The 23,944-nt window shown below is 44.3% G+C and overlaps 2 protein-coding genes across 25 annotated transcripts in view; both read right to left on the bottom strand.

Moving 5' to 3' along the window:
• Positions 1-7,854: 7,854 nt before the first annotated feature.
• On the bottom strand, positions 7,855-10,860 carry LOC106578642 (uracil nucleotide/cysteinyl leukotriene receptor-like). Its single transcript, XM_014157674.2, has 2 exons — positions 10,548-10,860; positions 7,855-9,273 (listed from the first exon to the last, which is right to left on the bottom strand). The coding sequence occupies exon 2, from the start codon at positions 9,249-9,251 to the stop codon at positions 8,292-8,294; it is 960 nt and encodes a 319-aa protein (XP_014013149.1). The 5' UTR covers positions 9,252-9,273; positions 10,548-10,860; the 3' UTR covers positions 7,855-8,291.
• A 206-nt stretch (positions 10,861-11,066) lies between these two features.
• kiaa1217 (KIAA1217 ortholog) overlaps positions 11,067-23,944 on the bottom strand; it is a 202,510-nt gene continuing 189,632 nt past the window's right edge. For 18 of the 24 annotated variants that reach the window (XM_014157653.2, XM_014157648.2, XM_014157650.2 and 15 more), the window contains 9 exons: positions 23,150-23,651; positions 22,743-22,950; positions 22,308-22,573; positions 21,772-21,933; positions 19,641-19,769; positions 17,788-17,871; positions 14,716-16,449; positions 14,012-14,152; positions 11,067-12,754 (listed from right to left, as the gene is read on the bottom strand). In XM_014157653.2, coding sequence (XP_014013128.2) covers positions 12,218-12,754; positions 14,012-14,152; positions 14,716-16,449; positions 17,788-17,871; positions 19,641-19,769; positions 21,772-21,933; positions 22,308-22,573; positions 22,743-22,950; positions 23,150-23,651 — 3,763 coding nt within the window. In that variant the 3' untranslated portion in view covers positions 11,067-12,217. The remainder of the gene's footprint in view (positions 12,755-14,011; positions 14,153-14,715; positions 16,450-17,787; positions 17,872-19,640; positions 19,770-21,771; positions 21,934-22,307; positions 22,574-22,742; positions 22,951-23,149; positions 23,652-23,944) is intronic. The other 6 variants (XM_014157659.2, XM_014157649.2, XM_014157672.2 and 3 more) reach the window with 6 other exon arrangements.

Below are 23,944 nucleotides of genomic sequence, written 5' to 3'. Positions count from 1 at the left end.
TTTGGTGTGGGGAAAAATAATATGCATTCCTTTGGGGTGGGGGGGGGGGGTATGTACGTTACTCAAGGTGATTTGGCCTTTTTTTAAACACTGAACCTCCTGTAATAACAATGGAATATCAGTTTGACACCCGCCTGGTATTTAGTGAGTTTGATGTCAGCTGCCAGGCATTCTGTGTTGATGACACTCTTCACCTCTCTGGTGTTCTGAGGGTCCAGGTGGAGGGTGGGCCACAGTCTGGAGAACAACATTCATATCACACAATCACTACATAGGCCACAATACATGGAAATGACATAGGCACTACATATGCCCAAAACATAAACTGTAGATACATATTACTATCAGGTTTGAGGTAAGACCCAAGTGCAGACTGTATTGAAGTATCAATGTTTATTGTAACAACAGGAGCAGTCAAATGACAGGTGAAGGCAGGCAGGGCTTGATAATCCATAGTGGGGCTAAAGTACATGACGGCAGGCAGGCCCAGGATCAGGTCAGGCAGAGGTTGGTAATCCATAGTGGGGCTAAAGTACATGACGGCAGGCAGGCCCAGGATCAGGTCAGGCAGAGGTTGGTAATCCAGAGTAATTTCTCCCATGGGTAAAAAAATTCAAAAGGTGTGATGATATTAATTAACAGTAATTTTGATCCAGATATGCAAATTGTCCAAATAGATCATCAAGGTAGATGGATTATTTTAAATATGTTGTTGGACAATAAACAGATATGGCTTATTAACCTATACGGTACATATAATAATGATGATCCAAGCTTCTTTGAAAATATACACTTGTCACGACTTCCGCCAAAGTCGGTTCCTCTCCTTGTTCGGGTGGCGTTCGGCGTCACCGGTTTTCTAGCCATCGCCGATCCACCTTTCCATTTATCTTGTCTTGTTTTCCTACACACCTTGTTTCAATTCCCTCAGCATTAGACGTGTATATAACCCTCTATTTGCCCCTTGTCTGTGTGTGGAATTGTTTGTTGTTTTGTGTATGTACATGCTAGACTGGTTTGCGCCGGGTTATGTCAACCCATATTGTGTTTCGTGTTCTTAGCGCCGTGTGTTTTTGTTCGCCAAAATAAAAGGCTCCTTTGGCTACCCAACTTCTGCTCTCCTGCACCTGACTCCCTTACAGCCTGTTACGCATACCTAAATAACACTACCATTCAAAAGTTTGGGGTCACATAGAAATGTCTTTGTGTCTAATGTTGTAAGTGACTATTGTAGCTGGAAACGGCTGATTGTTTTAATGGAATATCTACATAGGCCCATTATCAGCAACCATCACTCCTGTGTTCCAATGGCAAGTTGTGTTAGCTAATCCAAGTTCATCATTTTAAAAGGCTAATTGATCATTAGAAAACCCTTTTGAAATTATGTTAGCTAAGCTGAAAACTGTTGTCCTGATTAAAGAAGCAATAAAACTGACCTTTAGACTAGTTGAGTATCTGGAGCATCAGCATTTGTGGGTTCGATTACAGGCTCAAAATGGCTAGAAAAAATACTTTCTTCTGAAACTCATCAGTCTATTCTTGTTCTGAGAAATGAAGGCTATTCCATGCGAGAAATTGCCAAGAAACTGAAGTTATCGTACAACGCTGTGTACTACTCCCTTCACAGAACAGCGCAAACTGGCTCTAACCAGAATAGAAAGAGGAGTTGGAGGCCCCGGTGCACAACTGAGCAAGAGGACAAGTACATTAGTGTCTAGTTTGAGAAACAGACACCTCACAAGTCCTCAACTGGCAGCTTCATTAAATAGTACCCGCAAAACACCAGTCTCAACGTCAAGAGTAAAGAGGCGACTCTGGGATGCTGGTCTACATACATAAACACAGACAGACAGACGGACAAACGCACACACTCGGACAGACACACAAACAAACACACTCTACCAATTACTTTCCAACAAGCTTGCAGCAATTTATCCACAAGGGCTATGGTGTGGGTTAGCGTTCTCTGACATCATAGTCTCTATGATTCTGTACCAGGTGTGTGTGTGGCGTGGCCTAAACAATATCTCTCATCTACTAAAGACAGTACACATGTTCATATACCCAAAACATACTGTACATATAGATTCACAACCAACTGAGACACCAAGGCTCAAGTAAATACACGTGTGATGATCCAACCCATGCTTACCTCTGCTGACTTTGGCAAACTGGCCCTCAACATCGCACAAGCTGTGGGCAAACTCCGGAGCTCTGAAGGGCTACTGCAGTTGCATCATGCTGCCCATAGAGGGCTCAATGCCCAATACTCCACCACCCCAGTAGTCAAACTGAGTCCCTACAGTTTGAGACAGGCAAAATACAGACAACTGCGTCAGCTTTTTGAGTAATTTACATTCAAGGAATTTAGATGATTGTTAAAGTGTTACTTGGTTGATACTATGACAAGTTTTAAGTAAACTGTTCAGCAATTAGTTTTATTTCTGTCAATTCAGGATTTTTTATAACTTGAATTGCAATATTAGTTTCCCAATTTAACTGCATTGAAATACTGGATAAGGGAATTGCATCACTCATTCCTATGTGGCTCTGCAGGTGTGGAATGATAGGTTGGTCTTAAGGACAATAAACACCATAATTAACGATGGCTGTGTGCATTAGATCACCTGCTGCATGTCGATGAACGGTGGTGAATCAACATGCAGAATTCTCTGGAAATGAACCAAAAATGACACCCGCTGCTTTTTATTTTTACCCTTTTTCATGGTATCCAATTGGCAGTTACAGTCGCTAAAATAGAACTTAGTCCTATTTGTGATGCTTGACGCACTGCAAGTCCCACCTCTCCCATCTCCACATTTGTTTTTAGGAGCATATACCCATGTGGGTGATTGAAAGAGTTGGTAGTGGTAATGCACCTTGAAGTTGGTTGCCAACTGCCATATAAATGCCAAAGAAGAAGAAGACACCTGAAGGAGGAGAGATTACTAGAAACAAAGTCGGTTTAGCCTTTTATCTGTGGATTAATTGTTGGAGTAGAGGAGCCTGTGCAATTCAGGTAAAATAACAACCCAATGTTTGTGTCCCAGGACAAAGTAGCTACCAACAGCAAGCTAGCTAGCTAAATTGCCATAAATATTTAATGCTTTTCGACCTGTCCCCAAATTAATATAGTTGATTCAGAGTTATTTTTTATATTTCAACCTGTGTGTCCTGACTGCGTCTGGTGTGGCTGGAGGAGATCAACATGTGTGCAATGGCGCACGCGAGCGGTCTGGTCAGCATGTAACAGTGCAACAGCTATCAAAAGTATTCAAGAAAAACGTAGAAAGAAAAACACAATCCAAGTACAAAAGAGCATAGAAGGCATGCAGGTAAAAAGTACTGTATATGAAAATGTTTTATATGTGTATACACAGTACTGTAAGTACAGTACTTATTTAAACATATGCGGGGAAGTAGGATAAAGTAGAATAAGTGGACATTTAGAGATTGTTATGGCTTCATAAAGATAAGCCGTAACAGACTTGAGATTTAAAGGTTAATGTCAAGCCCTGCATGTTTTTTTTCAAATGCCTCATGGAATGTAGGCCTATATTGAACACCATACACTGGCAACTAATGTAGGTTAAATGACAACAGCTATTTCCATGTTAAAATGGTATGGGATAGGCCTCTGAAGTGGCGCAGCGGTCTAAGGCACTGCATCGCAGTGCTAGAGGCATCACTACAGATCAGGGTTTGATCCCAGGCTGTGTCGCAGCAGGCCATGACCGGGAGACCCATAAGGCGGCACACAATTGGCCCAGCGTCGTCCGGGTAAGGGGAGGGTTTGGCCGGCTGGGATGTCCTGTAAGGTGTTTCCTCAGACACATTGGTGTGGCTGGCTTCAGGGTTAAGCGGTCAGTGCGGCTTGGTGGGTCATGTTTTTTGGAGGACGCATGGCTCTCGACCTTCGCCTCTCCTGAGTCCGTACAGGAGTTGCAGCATTGGGACTGTAACTACCAATTGGGGGAAAAGTACACCCCACATGTTTTTATGGGATGCATTTTCTCCATTGTTTTTGATGGTAGGTGACTCTGGTAGGCCTACATTATGATCAAATAGCCACAGTAACCTACATGGCCACTTTTAAAACTAACTTAAAGCGGTCACAACCTCAGTGTTCACAGTAAACGCGTGCTAAAAGTTGCAAAGAATTTTCACAATGTCCAAGTTTGCATTTAGCAGACGTGAAATGTTCTCAGTGCCATATGTTTTTTGAAGGAACATTGTTTGTGGGTTTGATTGATTGACTGATATGTGTTGGTTGATTCCCTCTTTTTACCTGCAGGAGTATAAACACAGTGAAAACAAGGTAAGTGAACTGCCTCCTCTCTCTCTCCCTCCCTCACCTGTGGTTCTGAACCACAGCAGCCGTGACTCCAGAATGTTCTTCCAGTGACCAATGTGCTGCTGTTCCAGATCCAGAGGTGGTCCCGGCAGGGCTGGTTGTGGACAAAGAAGAGCTGGTTGACGAGGCCAAACACCAGGGAAACCTGTGCTTCAGTGTGTGGGGGAAAATGAAGGAGATTGCGACCTATAGTGAGTATCAATTTATAATCTTACTCTGCAAAATGCAGGGTTAACAGATTTAATCATACAACAGAACTGTAGCTTATTCTGTTTGCAGTCTTGCTTACTCCTATGGTCGTTTTCATACGTGACAATGGCGATCGGAGTTGGCAAGACCACACAAACAGATCTGAGACCAGTGGGGTATACTACAGAACGGGTTTGAGGCAATAGAGGAGATAACATTGGTAATCTCTGAGTTCAACTCAGGATACCTGGTCATATGAAAGTGGCTCACCTTTTAGCGAGGGTAATTTTCTATGGAAATGAAACCTTCAGAACTAACCTGCTCCGGGGAAGGCTACCTTCTATTTGTTTTCCATGTTGATTCAACGTCATCACGTAGATCTTTTTGGGTTGAAATGACGTGGAAACAATGTTGATTCAGCCAGTTGTTGCCCAGTGGGAAGTGTCCAAACTATGTTTTTCAAGCTATTGCATTTTGAAATTTGCCCAAGGCAAACCAACCATAGACATATCATCCATACTGTAGATGGCAGTTCCCATTCAAGTCAGGACTGGCAGCCATTGCTAGTGTACCCATGAGTTTAACAGTCAAATTGACAGGTTTACAATTACCCCTCTATGGGTAATATGTCTATGGCCACCACAACGCAAATGTTCCGCATATAGAAGGAGCGATAGGAGTGGGGAAAAAGGTGCTTGTGAATTAATAAGTACACCAAAGACGGTATTAACGATAAGTAATAAAATAAAGATGGCACTTCTTAAAGTTTTTCACACAATAGCCTGCTGATTTTGCAAGATAACTTTCATTTTGATTTTGGCACTGACTTGACCATGGATTGATGTTTTAGCATTGTCTCAATTAATAATTCAGCGTTCGACTAGCCTTGTGCGACATGCATGCGCAGTTACAAGCCTGCTAGAGCTCGAGGCAGGTCGGAAGAACAATATCCGCCGTTGTAGTATGGATGAAGCCTGAGATGGAATGTGAAGCTAATTGAAGCTGGCTAGCTTTATAAAAGCCTGAGTAGATCTAGCTTGCTTCGTAGTATACCACTCAGGCTAGAATTACTCTATTACAATCAAAGGTTCTAACTCAGCATACCCTCTGATATTTTCCCTCAGCTCCTGCGGTTCTGGACTCCAACACTGCCCACCCATTATATTTGGAGTCTGATGTGCCTGGGATTTACTTCTTCAAATACGAGCTGGGCTCAGAGGGCTATGACTCTGGGACACACAACTGGGATGTGGATGTTGGAGGCCAGGAATACTGGAGGCTGGGTTTGACCGACAGAGCAATGGAAGGGCCAGGGGACCAGCCAGACTGCTGTCTTGCACATGCTTTAATGTTGTCAATGCTCAGTTCATGTTAGCAATCAACAAAAAAGATACACAAACTAGCCTTACTAGAGAAAGGGGAAGTAATCATGCCTTTCTAGTTTCTTTATTCAGCTCTGATGATGGGGATACATTTCTTGCATTCTTCTTTGGAGATACTTTTGACCTCCTTTGCATATGGAATACAGTACCGAATGAACGTATGAAGTTAAGACAATAGACAATATTACATTTGACAAAACTATAAACAGACATTTGATTTGAACAACATAGCTCCTGCTAAGTGGCCTAGGCTCTGCTGTTTAAATGACCTTGAGAGAAGTGGCTTGATATGTTTAATCAGGAATTGGGTTTGATATGACCTGATAAATACATTTTTCTTTGTCAATCTTCTTTTTAGTCCTCTCCTGCTCTGTGTTGTTTGAGGGCATTCATTTAAACTAAAAGGAAAGAAGTGCTCACAGGTTGAAGACATTAAGGATACTTTTTGTTTGGAGGAAATATAGATTGTTTTCTGGCATCTTTTTATGGGATACTTATTATACCCACTTTAACTATTTGGGAGAAAGTAATGCCATGAGTTTTTCATTCATTTTGTTGTTACATTTCACTTTTTCCACATTTTGTTATTACAGCCGTATTCTAAAATTGATTCAATACATTTTTACCTCGTCAATCTACACACAAATCTCCATCATGACAAAGTGAAAACAGGTTTTTAGACATTTTGCAAATGTATTAAAAACAAAAACTGTAAGACAAAAGTATTCAGACTCTATGCTATGAGACTCAGGTGAGGTCAGGTGCATCCAGCTTCCATTGACCATCCTTGAGATGTTTGTACAACTTGATTGAAGTCAACCTGTGGTAAATTCAATTTATTGAACATGATTTGGAAAGGCACACACACACACACACCTGTAAATATAAGGTCCCACAGTTGACAGTGCATGTCAAAGCAAAATCTAAGCCATGAGGTCAAAGGAATTGTCCGTAGAGCTCTGAGACAGAATTGTGTCGAGGCGCAGATCTGGGGAAGGGTACCAAAAAAAGTCTGCAGCATTGAAGGTCCCCAAGAACACAGTGGCCTCCATCATACTTAAATGGAAGAAGTTTGGAACCTACCAAGTCTCTACCTAGAGCTGGCCGTCCGGCCAAACTGAGCACTCGGGGAGAAGGGCCTTGGTCAGGGGAGGTGACCAAGAACCCGATGGTTACTATGACAGAGCTTCAGCCATCTCTGCAGCACTCCACCAATCAGGCCTTCATGGTAGAGTGGCCAGACGGAAGCCACTCCTCAGTAAAAAGCACATGACTACCCGCTTGGAGTTTGCCAAAAGGCACCTAAATACTGTCAGACCGTGAGAAACAAGATTCTCTGGTCTGATGAAACCAAGATTGAACACTTTGGTATGAATGCCATGCGTCACGTCTGGAGGAAACCTGGAACCATCCCTACGGTGAAGCATGGTGGTGGCAGCATCACGCTGTGGGGATGTTTTTCAGCAGCAGGGACTAGGAGACTAGTCAGAATCGAGGGAAAGTTGAACAAAGCAAAGTATAGAGAGATCCTTGATGAAAACCTGCTCCAGAGCGCTCAGGACCTCAGACTGGGGCGAAGGTTCACCTTCCAACAGGACAACGACCCTAAGCACACAGCCAAGACAATGCAGGAGTGGGTTTGTGAGAAGTCTCTGAATGTCCTTGAGTGGCCCAGCCAGAGCCCAGACTTGAACCCAATCGAACATCTCTGGAGAGACCTAAAATATATGTACAGCGATGCTCCCCATCCAACCTGACAGAGCTTGAGAGGATCTGCAGACAAGAATGCTAGAATCTCCCCAAATACATGTGCCAAGCTTAAAGCGTCATACCCAAGAAAAATCGAAGCTGTAATCGCTATAATGTGCTTCAACAATGTACTGATTAAAGGGTCTGAATACTTATGTACATTTTATTTTTCAGCTTTTTATAAATTTGGAAAAATGTCTAAAAACCTGTTTTTGCTTTGTCATTATAGGGTATTGTGTGTCGACCGATGAGGGGGGAAAAACTATTTATTCAATTTTTGAATAAGGTAGTAACGTAACAAAATGTGGAAAAAGTCAAGGGGTCTGAATACTTTCCGAATGCACTGTATGCACAGCATTTACAAGAATACCTTGCATACAATAACAGATGGTAAAACAACCTAGAAAGAAACTTTATTTTCATACAGGGCCATAGGCCTGCCAACCATTCTTATGTACTAAAAGCCTGTATTGCTCAACACCACAATGCTATCATACCGTAGGATTCAACACTGAACATTATCACTGTAATATTAAATAGTCATTGAATCACTTCAAGCATACAATTTTTCCAAGTCTCAGAGCAGGAGTGCTGACCTAGGATCTTAATGAATAAGATTATGGACAGGGTGGACCTGACACTAGATCTCCCTTGTCTATACAGTACAGCTGAAGCAGTATACTTTGATAAGTCCTTGCCAGAAAGAAATACATAATAGGATCCAGCACTCCACTCACACAGGTTAGTGCGGAAGTGACTCGATTGGCTAGTGCCAGAGCCTTAATGGACGCAGTTCCTATGTCGCTATGAGTGTGTCTCTCAATGTAGATGGAACGGTTCACGTGATAGGGCACAAAAGCAACCAGGAAGTTCACCATGACGAGTATGATCATCCTGATAGCCTTGTCTCCAACTGGTCTCTCCTGTTGCTTGACGCCCTTCAGTTTCAATAGGATTAGAACATAGGAAACCACTATGGTGACCAGAGGAATAGTAAACGCCACCATGGTTGACACCAATGCTTTGGGAGAAGTATTTTCCAAGTACAGCTGGTTACACATGACCACGGTCGTGTTGTCAACCTGAATGGTCATCGTTTGGTCTTTGGAGAATAGCAAGGGAGTCATAGACACCGTCACTGTGACCCACAGGCTTACCACGACTGCTCTGGCGTATGCGGTCTTCCTCATTGCCCGCGACTTAAGCGGCAGGACCAGGGCCAAGAGGCGGTCCAGGCCGATGCAGGTCATGAAGTAGAGACTGCAGTACATGTTGAGGTAGAATAGAAACCCCACCAGGCGACAGGGGACCTCTCCAAAGGGCCAGTGGCTGTCGGATAAGTGGTAGACCACCCGCATGGGCAGGATCAGCACGTAGGAGACATCTGCTATGGCCAGGTGCCTCAGGAAGAGTTTGGAGGGTGAGGTGACGGCCTGACGACAGAACACCCACAATGCCAAGGTGTTGCCAGGCACGGCGACCACGAATACCAGGATGTAAAAGCTAGCAAAAATGATGTTCTCGCGGTGGGAGGCTTTGGTGTGTAAGCCATGTATCTCCTCCTCAGTGTAGTTCATAATCGTGCAGTGGACTCTTAACCTATAGGACATAACAAAGACACAAAGTCAAGACACTGTAGTCTACAGAGATGTGAGATCTCTGCAGTTGCTACTAGTGAGTTGTGAAGGACTCTGTTGTTACACATCACTGTGGTTTCATTTGTGGGGTCTACATCGTTTCAGCACACATACCTACTGTCTAGAGGATTTTAACAGAATAACCCAAGGCTGTTTCTCAAATGGCACCCTATTGCCTATGTAGTGTACTACTTCTGACCAGAATGGAATAGGGTGCCATTTGGGAACCACCCCATGTGATTTCTATAGCATCAACAAGATGGAACAAGTATTTCAGTAATGGGCGCAATAAGTCCTCAATAAAAGATTGGAATAGTTTAGAAAAATGTATGTTACTTATAGTTGAGTAGCATAAGATTAATTCATCAATCAATGTACATGCAAAAACATAGATATTGAAACAAAACAATTCTAAACCTGCAAGAGAGAACGCTGGGAAATATGATAGTGATGGGCGTGGTTTTGGTTCAACTCTGGTTATTTACGCCAACACTGGGGCTCTTTTACACCATTGAGTGGTAGTTCAAACATTTTACATTTAAGTCATTTAGCAGACGCTCTTATCCAGAGCGACTTACAGTAGAGTGCATACATTTTATTACATTTTTTAAATACTGGTCCCCCGTGGGAATCGAACCAACAACCCTGGCGTTGCAAGCGCCATGCTCTACCAACTGAGCTACAGTGGGACTAAACCTTTACAGTGTTAATTTAATTCCTGAATCAACACTAGAATGTTACATTGGAAAATATACTGTGTTATCTTTCACTTTTCCCAGTTCATTTAAATCAATTTAACGAGGCAATCTGCAGTTCAAACAATAACAAAGTGTCAACCCTGTCACTGATTTGGTAAACAGCTGAGGGCTGGTGAAATGTAACCACTCTCATATTCCTAGACAGAAGCTATGGATGTAAGGACTGACCATCCATGAGATCAAAATGATTGTTAAAACTATGTTTTGAGGCCATACAGTGTTGGTTTACAATTACATTGTTTACACAACGTATATAGTGGGTTCTTGATTGGTTAAGACAGTTGAACTAAGCTCATGAGGCATTTATAAGTTACATTCTTCAAGTATCAATGGGTACACCATTAATTTAAAAGTCCAAAAAATGTATGCGTCAACTGCAGACTGCCCCTTTAAACTTGAAATTCAAATCAAATAAGAAATGATCATATATGAGTAACTGTAAAGAATAGTAAATAACCACTTCTAATGCATAACTTACCAGTAGGCCCTTTTCCTTCAAGGGGTAATGCTGGATATCTCTTTTCAGTGGATTACAGACACATTAAAGTGGTGGTGGTTGTTGCAGACTGGGATGAGAGTCGTTCTGTTGTCTCTACTCTTAGAGATGTAATTCTCATAAGTTAACTTCCTCTTACACAGTTCTCACACCCTCAAAGCACTGGTCACTTTCCAGACTGACCACATTGCAGACGTGGCAATTGCATCAACCAATGGTTACGTGCCACTTCATTGACTGCGTAGTCAAGCATCCGATTGCTATATCATATGATGTGGTTAACTGATACGACAAACACCTTTGCAGGGGTTTTGAGATCTGGCTTGCATCTGCAACTTAGTCAGCCTGGAATGCAGCCATTATGTGGCCTGGACACTCACTGACACCTCCTTGTCAAGTAAATCTAATGAATCAGTTAATACAGAGATCAATTCTGCTTGGTACGTGGTTGAAGCTGTGTACAGAATTGACAGCAGAACAGGAACTAAACGTGACTAGAACTTAAATGCATTACAAGCATGCAGACCTTTATTGTTTTTATTCCAACACAATTCTTTACCACATCGCTTTTTATGTAGTATGGTTTAAAGCTTTACAAAAATGAGAGCAAACCAAATATTTACAAAATCTATCTGTGCAAACTTATTTCTTCTTTTAACATGATCACTCTCCTAAAGTATCTTAAAGGCATGCATACAAATACACTTTGGTATGTTAACAAAGCTACTGAAGTTCTTATTAAAAGCATTTATGTACACTTGCTAGACCATTTTGTGAATTTCTTTTGTTTTTAGTACTGTATACATTTAGACATCAATAAACATTAAGTTAAGAAACATAGACCTCCAGTCAAGCTATTGAAGGTAAAGACTTCAGCCATCACACCTTGAGTGTATGTGTAGAGTTTCCACTTGGTATGTCATGATTACAGTAACACAGTCAGGAAATGACATAACTTTGGCAAGTAGGCACAATAACTACAGAAATAACTGTCATACCTCATAAATCTCCTAAAAATACATTGGCAGTGCATGGATAACTATATGAGAAAATATTCTTAGCAAAATAGAAGTCAAGTCAACGCAATTCCACTTTAAACGTCTGTATACTTACAGTATACATTCATAAAAGGCATTTACAAGGGCTATGCTGAATGAGAACACAAGAAATAATGTAAGATGAAGATATACTATGGTTATCCAGTCTCTGGTTTTCAAAAATAAAACACATTTTTTTACACGGTAATAGTGATTGTACATCAACTGTTTTTTCTTAGATAGTCAGAAAAATCGTCTTTTTTAAAAATCTTTAAAATCATTTCCTCAGTACTCTAATACACCTTTTTAAAATCCAGGATTCAAGTTCAAAGCATCAGCCAAGGGAAAATGCAACTTAAAACGAAGTCAAAGCATCAGTGTGAGAATGCCAGTGAAAAATCAAATTGAAATATGAATTTTTGGGGAAGTGCATCCATTACCCTTTTTACAACAAAATACAAACCAAAACTGAATATATCTAGCTCCAGAGAGAGAGAGAGACAGAGACAGAGACAGAGACAGAGAGAGAGAGAGAGAGAGAGAGAGAGAGAGAGAGAGAGAGAGAGAGAGAGAGAGAGAGAGAGAGAGAGAAGTAACCCAAACGGGGCTACTGTACTAAGTGGAGTCCTTGGCTGCTGTGGCGGTTGGGATGCAGGATTTGCCGCTGCTGCCATTCTGGGGCCTGTAGCTGGTGAAGCTGGGGGTGTGTATGGTACGGATGCTCTTCACACCCGGGCCCAACGGGGTGGGCGACAGAGGGGAGGGGGAGGAGGAGGAGAAGGAAGAGGAGGGTGCTCGGCCGTTTTGAGTCTGCGAGGAAAACGAGAGAGCTTTACCTGTGTGAGAGGGCTTGGGGAGTTTGAGGGAGGAACCGTTAGAGAGGGAGGGGATGTGGGAGGAGGTGGGGAGGGCTGAGCCAGGGTGGCGGGGGGCGTAAGGGGACGGGATGGAGGACTTGGTGGTGTGGGGGAAGGAAGAGGAGGAGTTGGAAGAGGGGAAAAGGTTAATAGGGTTAGTAGCATCTGAGTTTGGAGCAGACTGGGAGGAGCTACCTTTAGCAGAGCTAGGATAAAAAGCAGGAATTTTAGAGGCAGGTATAGTAGGGGAAGTAGTTTTATGACCCTCCCCTGCTCTTTTAGCGCTTCCGTTAGCCTGCAAACAGAGATGCCAGAACAAAGACTGGTTGTCAAAATGGGAACTGGTTATTAAAGTAACAAATGTAAAAAAAAAAGGCAAGACAACATTGACTTAACTAAAGTTATAGACAAGAAACAATCACAAAAACAAACATTGCTACTAAGAGAACTAAAAGACACACAAAAAGGCTCAAACTAGCTACAGTATCTATCTTTACTGGGTTACTTGCGGTAACTGAGAAACACACTGTTAATTAAAAAGGAGAAAAGAAAAGATTGAAAGGATGGAAAGAGGGATGAATGAAGTTTGAGATGGGGGAGGGGGCACTGGTTGGTGATGCCTGTGTGTTAAGAGTGATTGTCAAGCTTTCTGAGAGGTGGAGACAAAAACTGAGGGAAAAACCAGACATACATCTTGGTTGGGGAGGAAAAAGGAGTATGTTAGATAAAAGAGGGGATATTTTTGAGGGTAAGAAAGATAAAAGTGCATATCTGGAGAAGTAAGGGTGAATATTCCACAGACTGGTACTGCAAGTGCAAGGGGGAGAGATGGGTGGTAGAAGAGCATCCTTCAGAGAAGGGCCGGAGGCAGCCTGGTGGAACCAGTCTGATTGCTGCATTCACCATTCTGTTTAAGTGGAATATAATGGTGAACGCAGCGATCAGGCTAGTTCCAGCAGGCTGGAAGGGAGGGGTATTAAAGTGTGGTTTAGTAGCTGAGCATTGTGAAAATAAAAGAGTGTATCAGGTAGACTGTTTGGGTTTAATAGATGTGCATTGTGGGTAGGAGGGAGTGTGGCTAATCAGAAATATTGGTTTAGTAAAGCATCCTGAGGTTGGTTGGCAACACTGTTTAGGAACTCAGCTGTGATGGAAACTGGGGATGTGATGGAGAACTCAGTCGATGACAGGATGCATCTGGACTATTTTTCTTTCTCTTTTCTTTTTCTCTTTTTTCCTTTTTTCTCGTAACCAACACAGCAAAAGCCGCCATGAGCAGTGTGGACCATGCAGAAGCATACGGTGATGTTATAAGGGTAACAGTCAAGAGTCAAACATGCCTTTCAGTCAGAGCAGATTGAGAGAACATAAACAGAAGCCAAAATGGCCACCTCAATCCCATTTAAACAAAACACTTGAACTCTCACAGCTTTGGTTGTTTTTATATTTTTTTCCCTTAACACAGGTCTCTTGTTGTCTATACCCTGTTCACTATAAAAGTTTGTTCCCTCTAGTCCCTATGGTCTCTGGTAAGGCCCTATAGTAAAACTACCTGTCGGAACTGCCTCTGAGCGCTGTCCTGTAGCTTTTGCTGTTTTCCTGCTTTGTCAGTAGTAGTCCCTGGCGACTGCCTGGACTTCGCAGACATGGGCACTGGCATCCGACTAGTAGGGGAAGCGACACTGGTTGCGTTCTGCAAGAGGATCCAAATGAAACAAAACAAGAAAATAAAAGAAAGAAAAAAACAGAACACCATATTGGAGGTATGACAAACTGATAGAAGCAAGGCAATGACAGGTCACAAACCTGTTTGTTTAAGATTACCACTAACCGTTGAAAACTTAACACCAGTAAGAGCACATGCACCGCCTGTACCGTAGTAGCCTATACCAAAACGTACAACCCTACAGTTAATGCAGTCCAAGGACAACAGATTCAAGAAACCAAAAGTGTAATCAACATTGAGTGTCATTGTCTGAGTAAAAGTCTGCCACTCGCTGAAACCCCGGTTAGAGTTTGAGCAGCCAATCGAAGTAGAGATATGAGAGACAGGACGGGACCCACTGAAAATGCCACTCCCAAATAATTTTGGACCATGGAGGGAGAAAGCAACAGAGAAGGGCTCTGTCATTTCCAAAACACCTGGGAAGTGATTAATGAGTGTTTGGTTTGTAAACCACGTGGTTAGGATGGAGTGAAGGGAGGAGTAAAAAGGGGACCCAAAGCCTCCAGACGGACAAGAGCTTAGAAAGAGACCTGTTGGCTGGGGGTGATGGTGGCGGTGGGGAGGGCGGCTGGCCTGGGGAGGAGCTGAGGTTTGGTCTTCTTCCTCAGAGAGGAGGGCTTATTGGGCTGGGGGACCTTGGGGAGTGAACTCTTAGAAGGGAGTGATAAGGACCTCTTCAGGCCTCCACTCTCCCCATTCGAGACACACCCAGCCTGGGGCTCCACGCTGGCTGCACTCCTCACTGGTTCCTCCTGGTGGGGCCTTGCGGGGCCCATCTCACTGATGGTGGTCTCTAGCTGCTTGATGGTCTGCTCCAGGCTGTCCAGGGTCTTGTAGGTGCTCTTCCGGATCTCGTCCGTCCTGCCTTGGGAATCTGAATGCTCCCGCTTTACTACAGCTGGAGCCTGGGCCTTGGGTGACATGTCTGGTGGAAGAACAGATTGTTTGGAGCGGCTTTGGATCTCAAACCTCTTGGCCTCCTTGTGCTGTCGGACTGTGCCGTCTGACTCCTCCTCGTCCTCGTACACCACCACCTGCAGCGTCTTCTTACCTGTCTTGGTGCCTGTGCGGATGGCTTGCGACAGAGCGGCCAGCTGCTTCTTGGGAAACTTGAACTTGAACTTCTTCTTCCCGTCTGTCTTGCCTTCGCTGGACGATTCGGTGAGCTCCGCAGACGAGGAGGAAGAGTGCGACAAGCTACTACTGGAAGAGCAAAGAGCGCCGCTGGGGGCCTTGACGGCCATGGGACCAGCCGCCCTCTCTCCCCCCTCGGGCCTGACCTTTACCTGCAGTCCGCCGCTGCTCCCCCATGTCTCTTCCGACTCCTCGTCCTCCTCGTCTATGCGCTCCGCGGCCAGCATGCTCTCCAGCTCCTCCTCACACTCAAACACCGTGGACAGGCGCTTGTAGGCCGAGCGGATGTCCATGGGCTCGTCAAAGATGATGATGACCGGCTTCTTGTTGTTGAAGCTGTCGTCCTGCGACCCCACCGAGCTGCCGCCGTCGCTGCCCGGGGTGGTGTGGGTCATGTCCCGGTTCCCAGGTCCCCCCCCCACAGTCACAGTCTGGATGCCCCGTTTGGCATTGACCAGCTCCTGGTATTCCCCACAGGACAGGGCCTGGACCTTGGTGTTGGTGATCATGAAGGCGATGTTGTCTGGGGGCGGAGGGCCTTCCTCTCCAGGGAGGTCAGGGCTCAGGAAGGCCTCCTCTTCCATTTCCTCATACTTGGGTCTGGGCTGATCTCTGGGTTGATTGGTGGCCTCACTAAGGGCCTTCTCTGTGGGAGACACCACTGCCTTAGGAGCCTCTGTTATGGTGATTGGTGGAGAGACTTTAGGCAATGCAGCGGGCAACACAACACTCTTACTAAGTGAAATGCTGGACTCCTGGACGACTGAAGACTCAAGTCTCTTGACTGTGCTTATCTGAGGCTTATCTACAGTGTTGGCCGTTGGGTGTTTCAGAACCCCTTCTACCATTCCTGGGCTGGTCTTCAACGATTCTGAGCTCACCACCTGTTTCTGAGACAGAGGGCTGGGGCAATTCAAGAACAGAGGCTTGGGAGATATAGGTGGCCCTAACTGCTGGGGTTTCGGTTGCGGCTGCTGTGGCTGCTGGCTTGGAGAATTGTCATTAGCATTCACATTTAACACCTGTGAGGGGGACAGTGTTGGGTTGTCTCTGCATTCAGGAGCCTCCTCCACTGGGGCCAGGGGTGGTGGCTGCTCTTTGGAGATCTGCCCAGTTACGTAGTATATGACCTGCAAATAGCAAAGGAAGGATGAGAGAGTACATGTTAAAAACTACAACACATGACAAGCCTATCAATAAGAGAAAATATATCATGACATGTAAGGCACACGTTTGGCCTTCATACGGCCCATATAACATGCCTTCGTAAGGCCCACATAACCATGCAACATGCCTTCGTAAGGCCCAAATAACCATACAACATGCCTTCGTAAGGCCCACATAACCATACAACATACCTTCGTAAGGCCCACATAACCATACAACATGACTTCATACGGCTCATATAACCATACAACATGCCTTCATACGGCTCATATAACCATACAACATGACTTCGTAAGACCCATGTAACCATACAACATGACTTCGTAAGACCCATATAACCATACAACATGACTTCGTATGGCCCATATAACCATACAACATGCCTTCATACGGCCCATATGTTGTATGGTTATATGGGCCGTATGAAGGCATGTTGTATGGTTATGACTTCATACGGCTCATATAACCATACAACATGCCTTCATAAGGCCCACATAACCATACAACATGCCTTCATAAGGCCCACATAACCATACAACATGACTTCATACGGCTCATATAACCATACAACATGCCTTCATAAGGCCCATATAACCATACAACATGCCTTCATAAGGCCCATATAACCATACAACATGACTTCGTAAGGCCCATATAACCATACAACATGCCTTCATACGGCTCATATAACCATACAACATGACTTCATAAGACCCATATAACCATACAACATGACTTCATAAGACCCATATAACCATACAACATGACTTCGTAAGACCCATATAACCATACAACATGCCTTTATATGGCCCATATGTTGTATGGTTATATGGGCCGTATGAAGGCATGTTGTATGGTTATGACTTCATACGGCTCATATAACCATACAACATGCCTTCATAAGGCCCACATAACCATACAACATGACTTCGTAAGGCCCATATAACCATACAACATGCCTTCATACGGCTCATATAACCATACAACATGACTTCATAAGACCCATATAACCATAGAACATGACTTCATAAGACCCATATAACCATACAACATGACTTCGTAAGACCCATATAACCATACAACATGACTTCATACGGCTCATATAACCATACAACATGACTTCATAAGGTCCATATAACCATACAAAATTACTTCGTAAGGCCCATATAACCATACAACATGACATTTGTAAACATTTCAAGGCACGTTTGGAACTTTGGATGTCAAGATTAATGTTAGCATCGTAAATGCCCTGAGATTTTGACTATGAAGTTTTAGCGGTGAAAATATGGTACTCGTACCCCAGGGCTCTGACGAAGAGGGGTGGTGTTTCCGTTTTCATCCGTGTTGGGATCTTTGTCCTCACGGGTGTTCTCAGAGCTCTGCTAGGACAGTTTGTGAAGGGACAGCATTATTGTGCAATTGCACTCTATGGGTGAACTCTAACATGGATTCTCTCTACTATGCAACAAAGCATTGGACAACAACCCTCCTATAAGGCATATTTTGATTGAGTTTCAAGATACGTGCTTATAACATATTAGATACCTTATAGGATCATACATGCAGACACAAGTGAATAGTTATGGTATGTTATGGCTATTATGTAAAACCTTTAAAGGGACAATCTGGGATTCAAACAACAAAGCAGTCTATATATCATTGATTTAAAAGTTTAAAAAAAGATCTACCAATCCCAAATTGCCCCTTTTACTAAAGAATTAGTTACCAAACTAATACTCTAATCTGAGGTATAGACTGACACCCATTTTATCAACAGACTAGCTAACATACTACGTTCAGTGTTGCGTCACGTTTTTATATATTCTCAACATTGTTGTTGGTTTAAAAGAATGTTTAATCAATCATTCCCATTTGGTGAGTGGAATGCAATGTTGTATGACTGAAAATGTGTATGTAGGAATAACATGACCAATGCATTGCTGGTGTGTGAGCTGAACATTGTGTTTACCAGGAAAAGATCATATCTGACCCACAGAATAACTGGATCTCTCATACAGTCCATGTACAATATCTTGTGACATGATTTCTGAGCGAGTTAGAGAGGAGCATGAGATAAAGAGTGCATTCAAAATGGCACCCTATTCCCTTTGTAGTGCACTACATGCACTCTTAGAAAAAAGGGTTCTAAAGGAGTTCTCCAGGTGTCCCAGGTAGAACCCTTTTTGGTTCCAGGTAGAACTCCTTTGGGTTCCATGTAGAACCCTTTGGGAAAAGGGTTCTACAGTGCATGGAAACAAATAGGGTTCTACCTGGAACAAAAAATGGTTATTTAAATGGTTCTCCTAGGGGGATAGCCGAAGAACCCATTTAGGTTCTAGAAAGCACCTTATTTTCTAATAGTGTACTTTTCAACAGGGCCAATATGGCTCTGGTCAAAAGTAGTTCACTATATATGGAATAGGGTGCCATATGGGACGAATGCACTGTAGTTCCCTGTTCTCCTGTGGACAACAACCATATTAGGCATCCGTTTGGGTATTAAAATTAATTAGAAGATAGAGTTAAAGTTATATAGAGATTCAGAGATATAGTAAGGTATCATTCCCAAGAAATAAGTCAGGTAAAGAAATTGGTCCCAGTGACCTAAAGTAAACCAGGTCTGCAAAAACAAGTCTGTGACCTAGGTAACAAGTAATAAAACCTCATTCAAAGTACTTTCCTATAGCAAAGTCTATAAGCAAATTATTATTTGAATAAAGGGCAGTTATTCCCAAGAAACAGACAAGACCATTCGATTAGGTCTGGATGCAAGATAAAGGATTAGTTTATTGATTGGATCAAGCAAGACAAACATAACGCAATCAAAAATCAGTAGCAACAAGACACCATTCATTTGTTGGATACACACAATACACTTTTCCAGACATTTTCTGCAGACTTAGCCAGAGAAAAACAAGTCCAAGCCATGAGTTCCATTGAAATCAAAAAGGGAAAAAGAGAATAAGGCAGAATCAGAAGGGATTTTGGGTAGTGGAGTTGTTACAGTACAGATCTCTTGATGGAGGCAGAAGCAGGGAGGTGTGAAAGGCACAGAGGTAGTTAAGGTACAGCCATCGATCGTTAGCTGGCATCACACAGTGGGCAGAAGCAGACAGTTAGGTGGACGGCTAAACAGCACCACGTCCTTTACCTTTTTCTCTTTGAGGGGCAATAAGTCCTCGGGTCTTAGCTCTCTGATCTGGGGCTCAACTCGAGTAGGGTGTGTCTCTACCACACTACTTTTCACCCCTACATCCTTAACTGTGCACTTCTGGAACACCTGGGGAGTGAAGATATGTTAGGGGATTAGGGTTTAGGGCCCTGAGGGCTAGAACCTAACTATTTCTGCCATTTGTGAGGTGATAGTCTATTAGAAACACCTACAGTCATGGCCAAAAGTTTTGAGAATGACACAAATATTAATTTTCACAAAGTTTGCTGCTTCAGTGTCTTTAGATATTTTTGTCAGATGTTACTATGGAATATTGAAGTATAATTACAAGCATTTCATAAGTGTCAAAGGCTTTTATTGACAATTACATGAAGTTGATGCAAAGAGTCAATATTTGCAGTGTTGACACTTCTTTTTCAAGACCTCTGAAATCTGCCCTGGCATGCTGTCAATTAACTTCTGGGCCACATCCTGACTGATGGCAGCCCATTCTTGCATAATCAATGCTTGGAGATTGTCAGAATTTGTGGGTTTTTGTTTGTCCACCCGCCTCTTGAGGATTGACCACAAGTTCTCAATGGGATTAAGGTCTGGGGAGTTTCCTGGCCATGGACCCAAAATATCGATGTTTTGTTCCCCAAGCCACTTAGTTATCAATTTGCCTTATGGCAAGGTGCTCCATCATGCTGGAAAAGGCATTGTTTGTCACCAAACTGTTCCTGGATGGTTGGGAGAAGTTGCACTCGGAGGATGTGTTGGTACCATTCTTTATTCATGCCTGTGTTCTTAGGCAAAATTGTGAGTGAGCCCTTGGCTGAGAAGCAATCCCACACATGAATGGTCTCAGGATGCTTTACTGTTGGCATGACACAGGACTGATGGTAGCTCTCACCTTGTCTTCTCCGGACAAGCTTTTTTCCAGATGCCCCAAACAATCGGAAAGGGGATTCATCAGAGAAAATGACTTTACCCCAGTCCTCAGCAGTCCAATCTCTGTACCTTTTGCAGAATATCAGTCTGTCCCTGATGTTTTTCCTGCAGAGAAGTGGCTTCTTTGCTGCCCTTCTTGACACCAGGCCATCCTCCAAAAGTCTTCACCTCACTGTGCGTGCAGATGCCCTCACACCTGTCTGCTGCCATTCCTGAGCAAGCTCTGTACTGGTGGTGCCCCGATCCCGCAGCTGAATCAACTTTAGGAGACGGTCCTGGCGCTTGCTGGACTTTCTTGGGCGCCCTGAAGCCTTCTTCACAACAATTGAACCGCTCTCCTTGAAGTTCTTGATGATCCGATAAATGGTTGATTTAGGTGCAATCTTACTGGCAGCAATGTCCTTGCCTGTGAAGCCCTTTTTGTCCAAAGCAATGATGATGGCACGTGTTTCCTTGCAGGTAACCATGGTTGACAGAGGAAGAACAATGATTCCAAGCACCACCCTCCTTTTGAAGCTTCCAGTCTGCTATTTGAACTCAATCAGCATGACAGAGTGATCTCCGAGAGAATCACTGACATGATGTCAGCTGGTCCTTTTGTGGCAGGGCTGAAATGTAGTGTAAATGTTTTTGGGGGATTCAGTTAATTTGCATGGCAAAGAGGGACTTTGCAATTAATTGCAATTCATCTGATCACTCTTCATAACATTCTGGAGTACATGCAAATTGCCATCTTACAAACTGAGGCAGCAGACTTTGTGAAAATGTATATTTGTGTCATTCTCAAAACTTTTGGCCACGACTGTAGAGTACCCAGCAGTTAAGTGGAGAAAATGCTTCTCCTAAAGTCACTGAGCCTGGTGCTGGTTTGATACTGCTCGTATACTATTAACCTAGTGCTGTGGTGGCCGAATGGTTAAACTTTCTAGGGGTAAGACCATGGCTAATTCTGATTTAGTAAAGGACTGCGTCCATCCTCTGCCAAGTGAAGGTAACCCAAGCACCAGGAAAGGAAGGGATAGAGGACCCACTCCCACAGTGAAGGAGAGATACAACAGTCATTAGTGTGGATGTGGATGAATTTCCCAGTGGTCCTATTTGATCAATATAGTATCGTATAGTATGAAGTACGTGTGTGTGGGAGTAAATGTACAGCAGCTGTTGGATGTATGGGTCTTACCTGGAGCTCTGCCATGATTTTGTCCCCCTCGTCGTCCTCCTCCTCCTCCTGGTGGGTGGCTGAGACAGCAACGGGGGCAGGGGTGGAGGGTGTGGTCTCTGGGGGGATCTTGGTGGGTTTGCGCTGGGCAGCTGGGACTGGGACCTCAGCCTCCTCTTCCTCCTGGTTTAGATGGGAATGGGGAAGCGGGTTAATAGCTATATTTAATATGACTCAAATACTAGCATCACTGTTATTTACCACAAGAGTCAGATCAACAGATCAACATTGCCCATTCCAAGGTATATAAATGATATTGCTTTCAAATTGCTTGATAAAACTGTCCTTAAACTGTCCCCTCTCCCCATGTCGCTTATAGGTCAGGTCTGGACCACACAAGTAGAAGCCATGTCTGTGGTTTACCACTCGCTCTGGTCCAGAACGTTACTTGCGGCTTGCTGATGCTGAAGGCTGTGTTAGCAAACCCCACGTGATGCCCTGGACCAGTGCTAGTTGACTGCAGACTTGCCTGCAGCCAGACTACATGGCAGACTGACCTGTCCCGAGGCAGACTCATTCCTGCTGGTGTAGACCACCTCTCCAGACCGAGTGGTGGTCATTCCAGAGCTGGAGGTGGGGAAGGTCTTTCTGGGCGGAGGAGGGGGAGGTGACTTGCTGGCCTCCAAGCTGACTTTGCCCACTTTGTCTGAAGGGGTGGTGGGCTTGGTGGTGGGCTTCTCTAGTACCGGCTTGGGGAGTTTCTCAGGACCAGCAGGCTTGGCTATGGCTGGTTTGTCTGAGCTGGGCTCAGGCGGAGTCTCTTCTGTAATAGACAAACACATATCAACAATAAGGCCTACATGAAATTTACAAAGGGTCCTTTTCCTGAAGAACAATTATGTGCTTGCATAAAAAAAGATGTCCAAATGTATTTTTATAGTAGTGGAATATGTTGAGTGTGTCAGGTAGCTTCATAAAATACCCCTCCCTACCTGTGGTTGGCGCCACAGTCTTGGGGGAATCCACTTGGTCCTCCAGGGCAGCAGGGATCACTGTAGAGGCCTCCCCCTCGCTCGGCACCTCCAGACAGGGGATGCCCTTCATCATGTTGGCCTGGGCCTCATCCAGGATCCTCTCAAACTCCCTCCCATCATAGTGGCCCATGTTCTGCCTCCGCTCCTCCCACTCCTTCTCTGCTGCCTGTGGAGGGCAAGAGAGAGGAGGGAAGATTGAGAGAGAGAGAGAGAGAGAGAGAGGGAGAGGGAGAGGGAGAGGGAGAGAGCAGTGGAGGGAAGAGAAACAGTTAGTGCTTTCAATAACCCTTAGGGGAAATCTGATATGAGATGTCATAGATCATAGATTGAAGACTGAAGCACACTATAACTTCCATAGGGCTTACCTTTATAGACATGGCCCTGTTTTTGCTCTTGCTGCTCTTGGTGTGAATCTCCTCGATGAAGAAGTTCCCTGTCCCATTGCTGCTGTTATTGACCGGAGCCTGGGTGGGCAGCTCTTGGTTGGCAGCAGCATTGGCAGCAGGGGTCTTCTTTTGCTGGGCAGGGCTTCCCCCCTGGCTGGAGGGGTTGGAGTTGGAGGACGAGGCGGTGCCTGTGGAGCCCTTGGCTGAGCTTGGGGAGTCCCGGCCCTGGCTGTGGGTGGGGGTTGTGGGGGGACTGGGCTGGACCAGCAGGGCTGCAGACTGCTGGGACTGCTGAATATGGACCGGAGCACTCTGGACGTGGTGGATGACCATGGGGCAGGAGGGCATTACCACCTCGGACCTGATGGAGGAGAGCTGGGGTTTGGGCAGAGCCGAGGGGGAGGCTGAAGGCTCCGCTGGGGGGTCGGGGTCCACCATGGTGGTGGTGGCTGGGCTGCTCTCTATTGAGGTTGTAGCACATCTGTAGGGCAGAGAGGGCAGGATAGACTTAATATTAAGGTTACACAATTCAGGTTACTTTCCCAAAATCCTGGTAGCAGAATTCTGGATTATGTGTTCACTCCTGGAATATTCAAACCAGGATTTTTTTTACATTTCCAAGTAGATTTTCCCCACAGAATTTGGAGAAAGTTTGGGAAGGTATACTGACCACAAACACTAGTTAATCCAAACTGCAACAATTGGTATCCCACTAAGGTAAAACATACCTATGATGACATATTCCATGCTGCCATGAACGAATGCTTCAAATCT

The sequence above is a fragment of the Salmo salar genome, chromosome ssa19 (assembly GCF_905237065.1).
Source record: "Salmo salar chromosome ssa19, Ssal_v3.1, whole genome shotgun sequence".
NCBI classification, from domain to species: Eukaryota; Metazoa; Chordata; class Actinopteri; order Salmoniformes; family Salmonidae; genus Salmo; species Salmo salar.
This window is presented reverse-complemented; position numbering and strand designations above follow the sequence as displayed.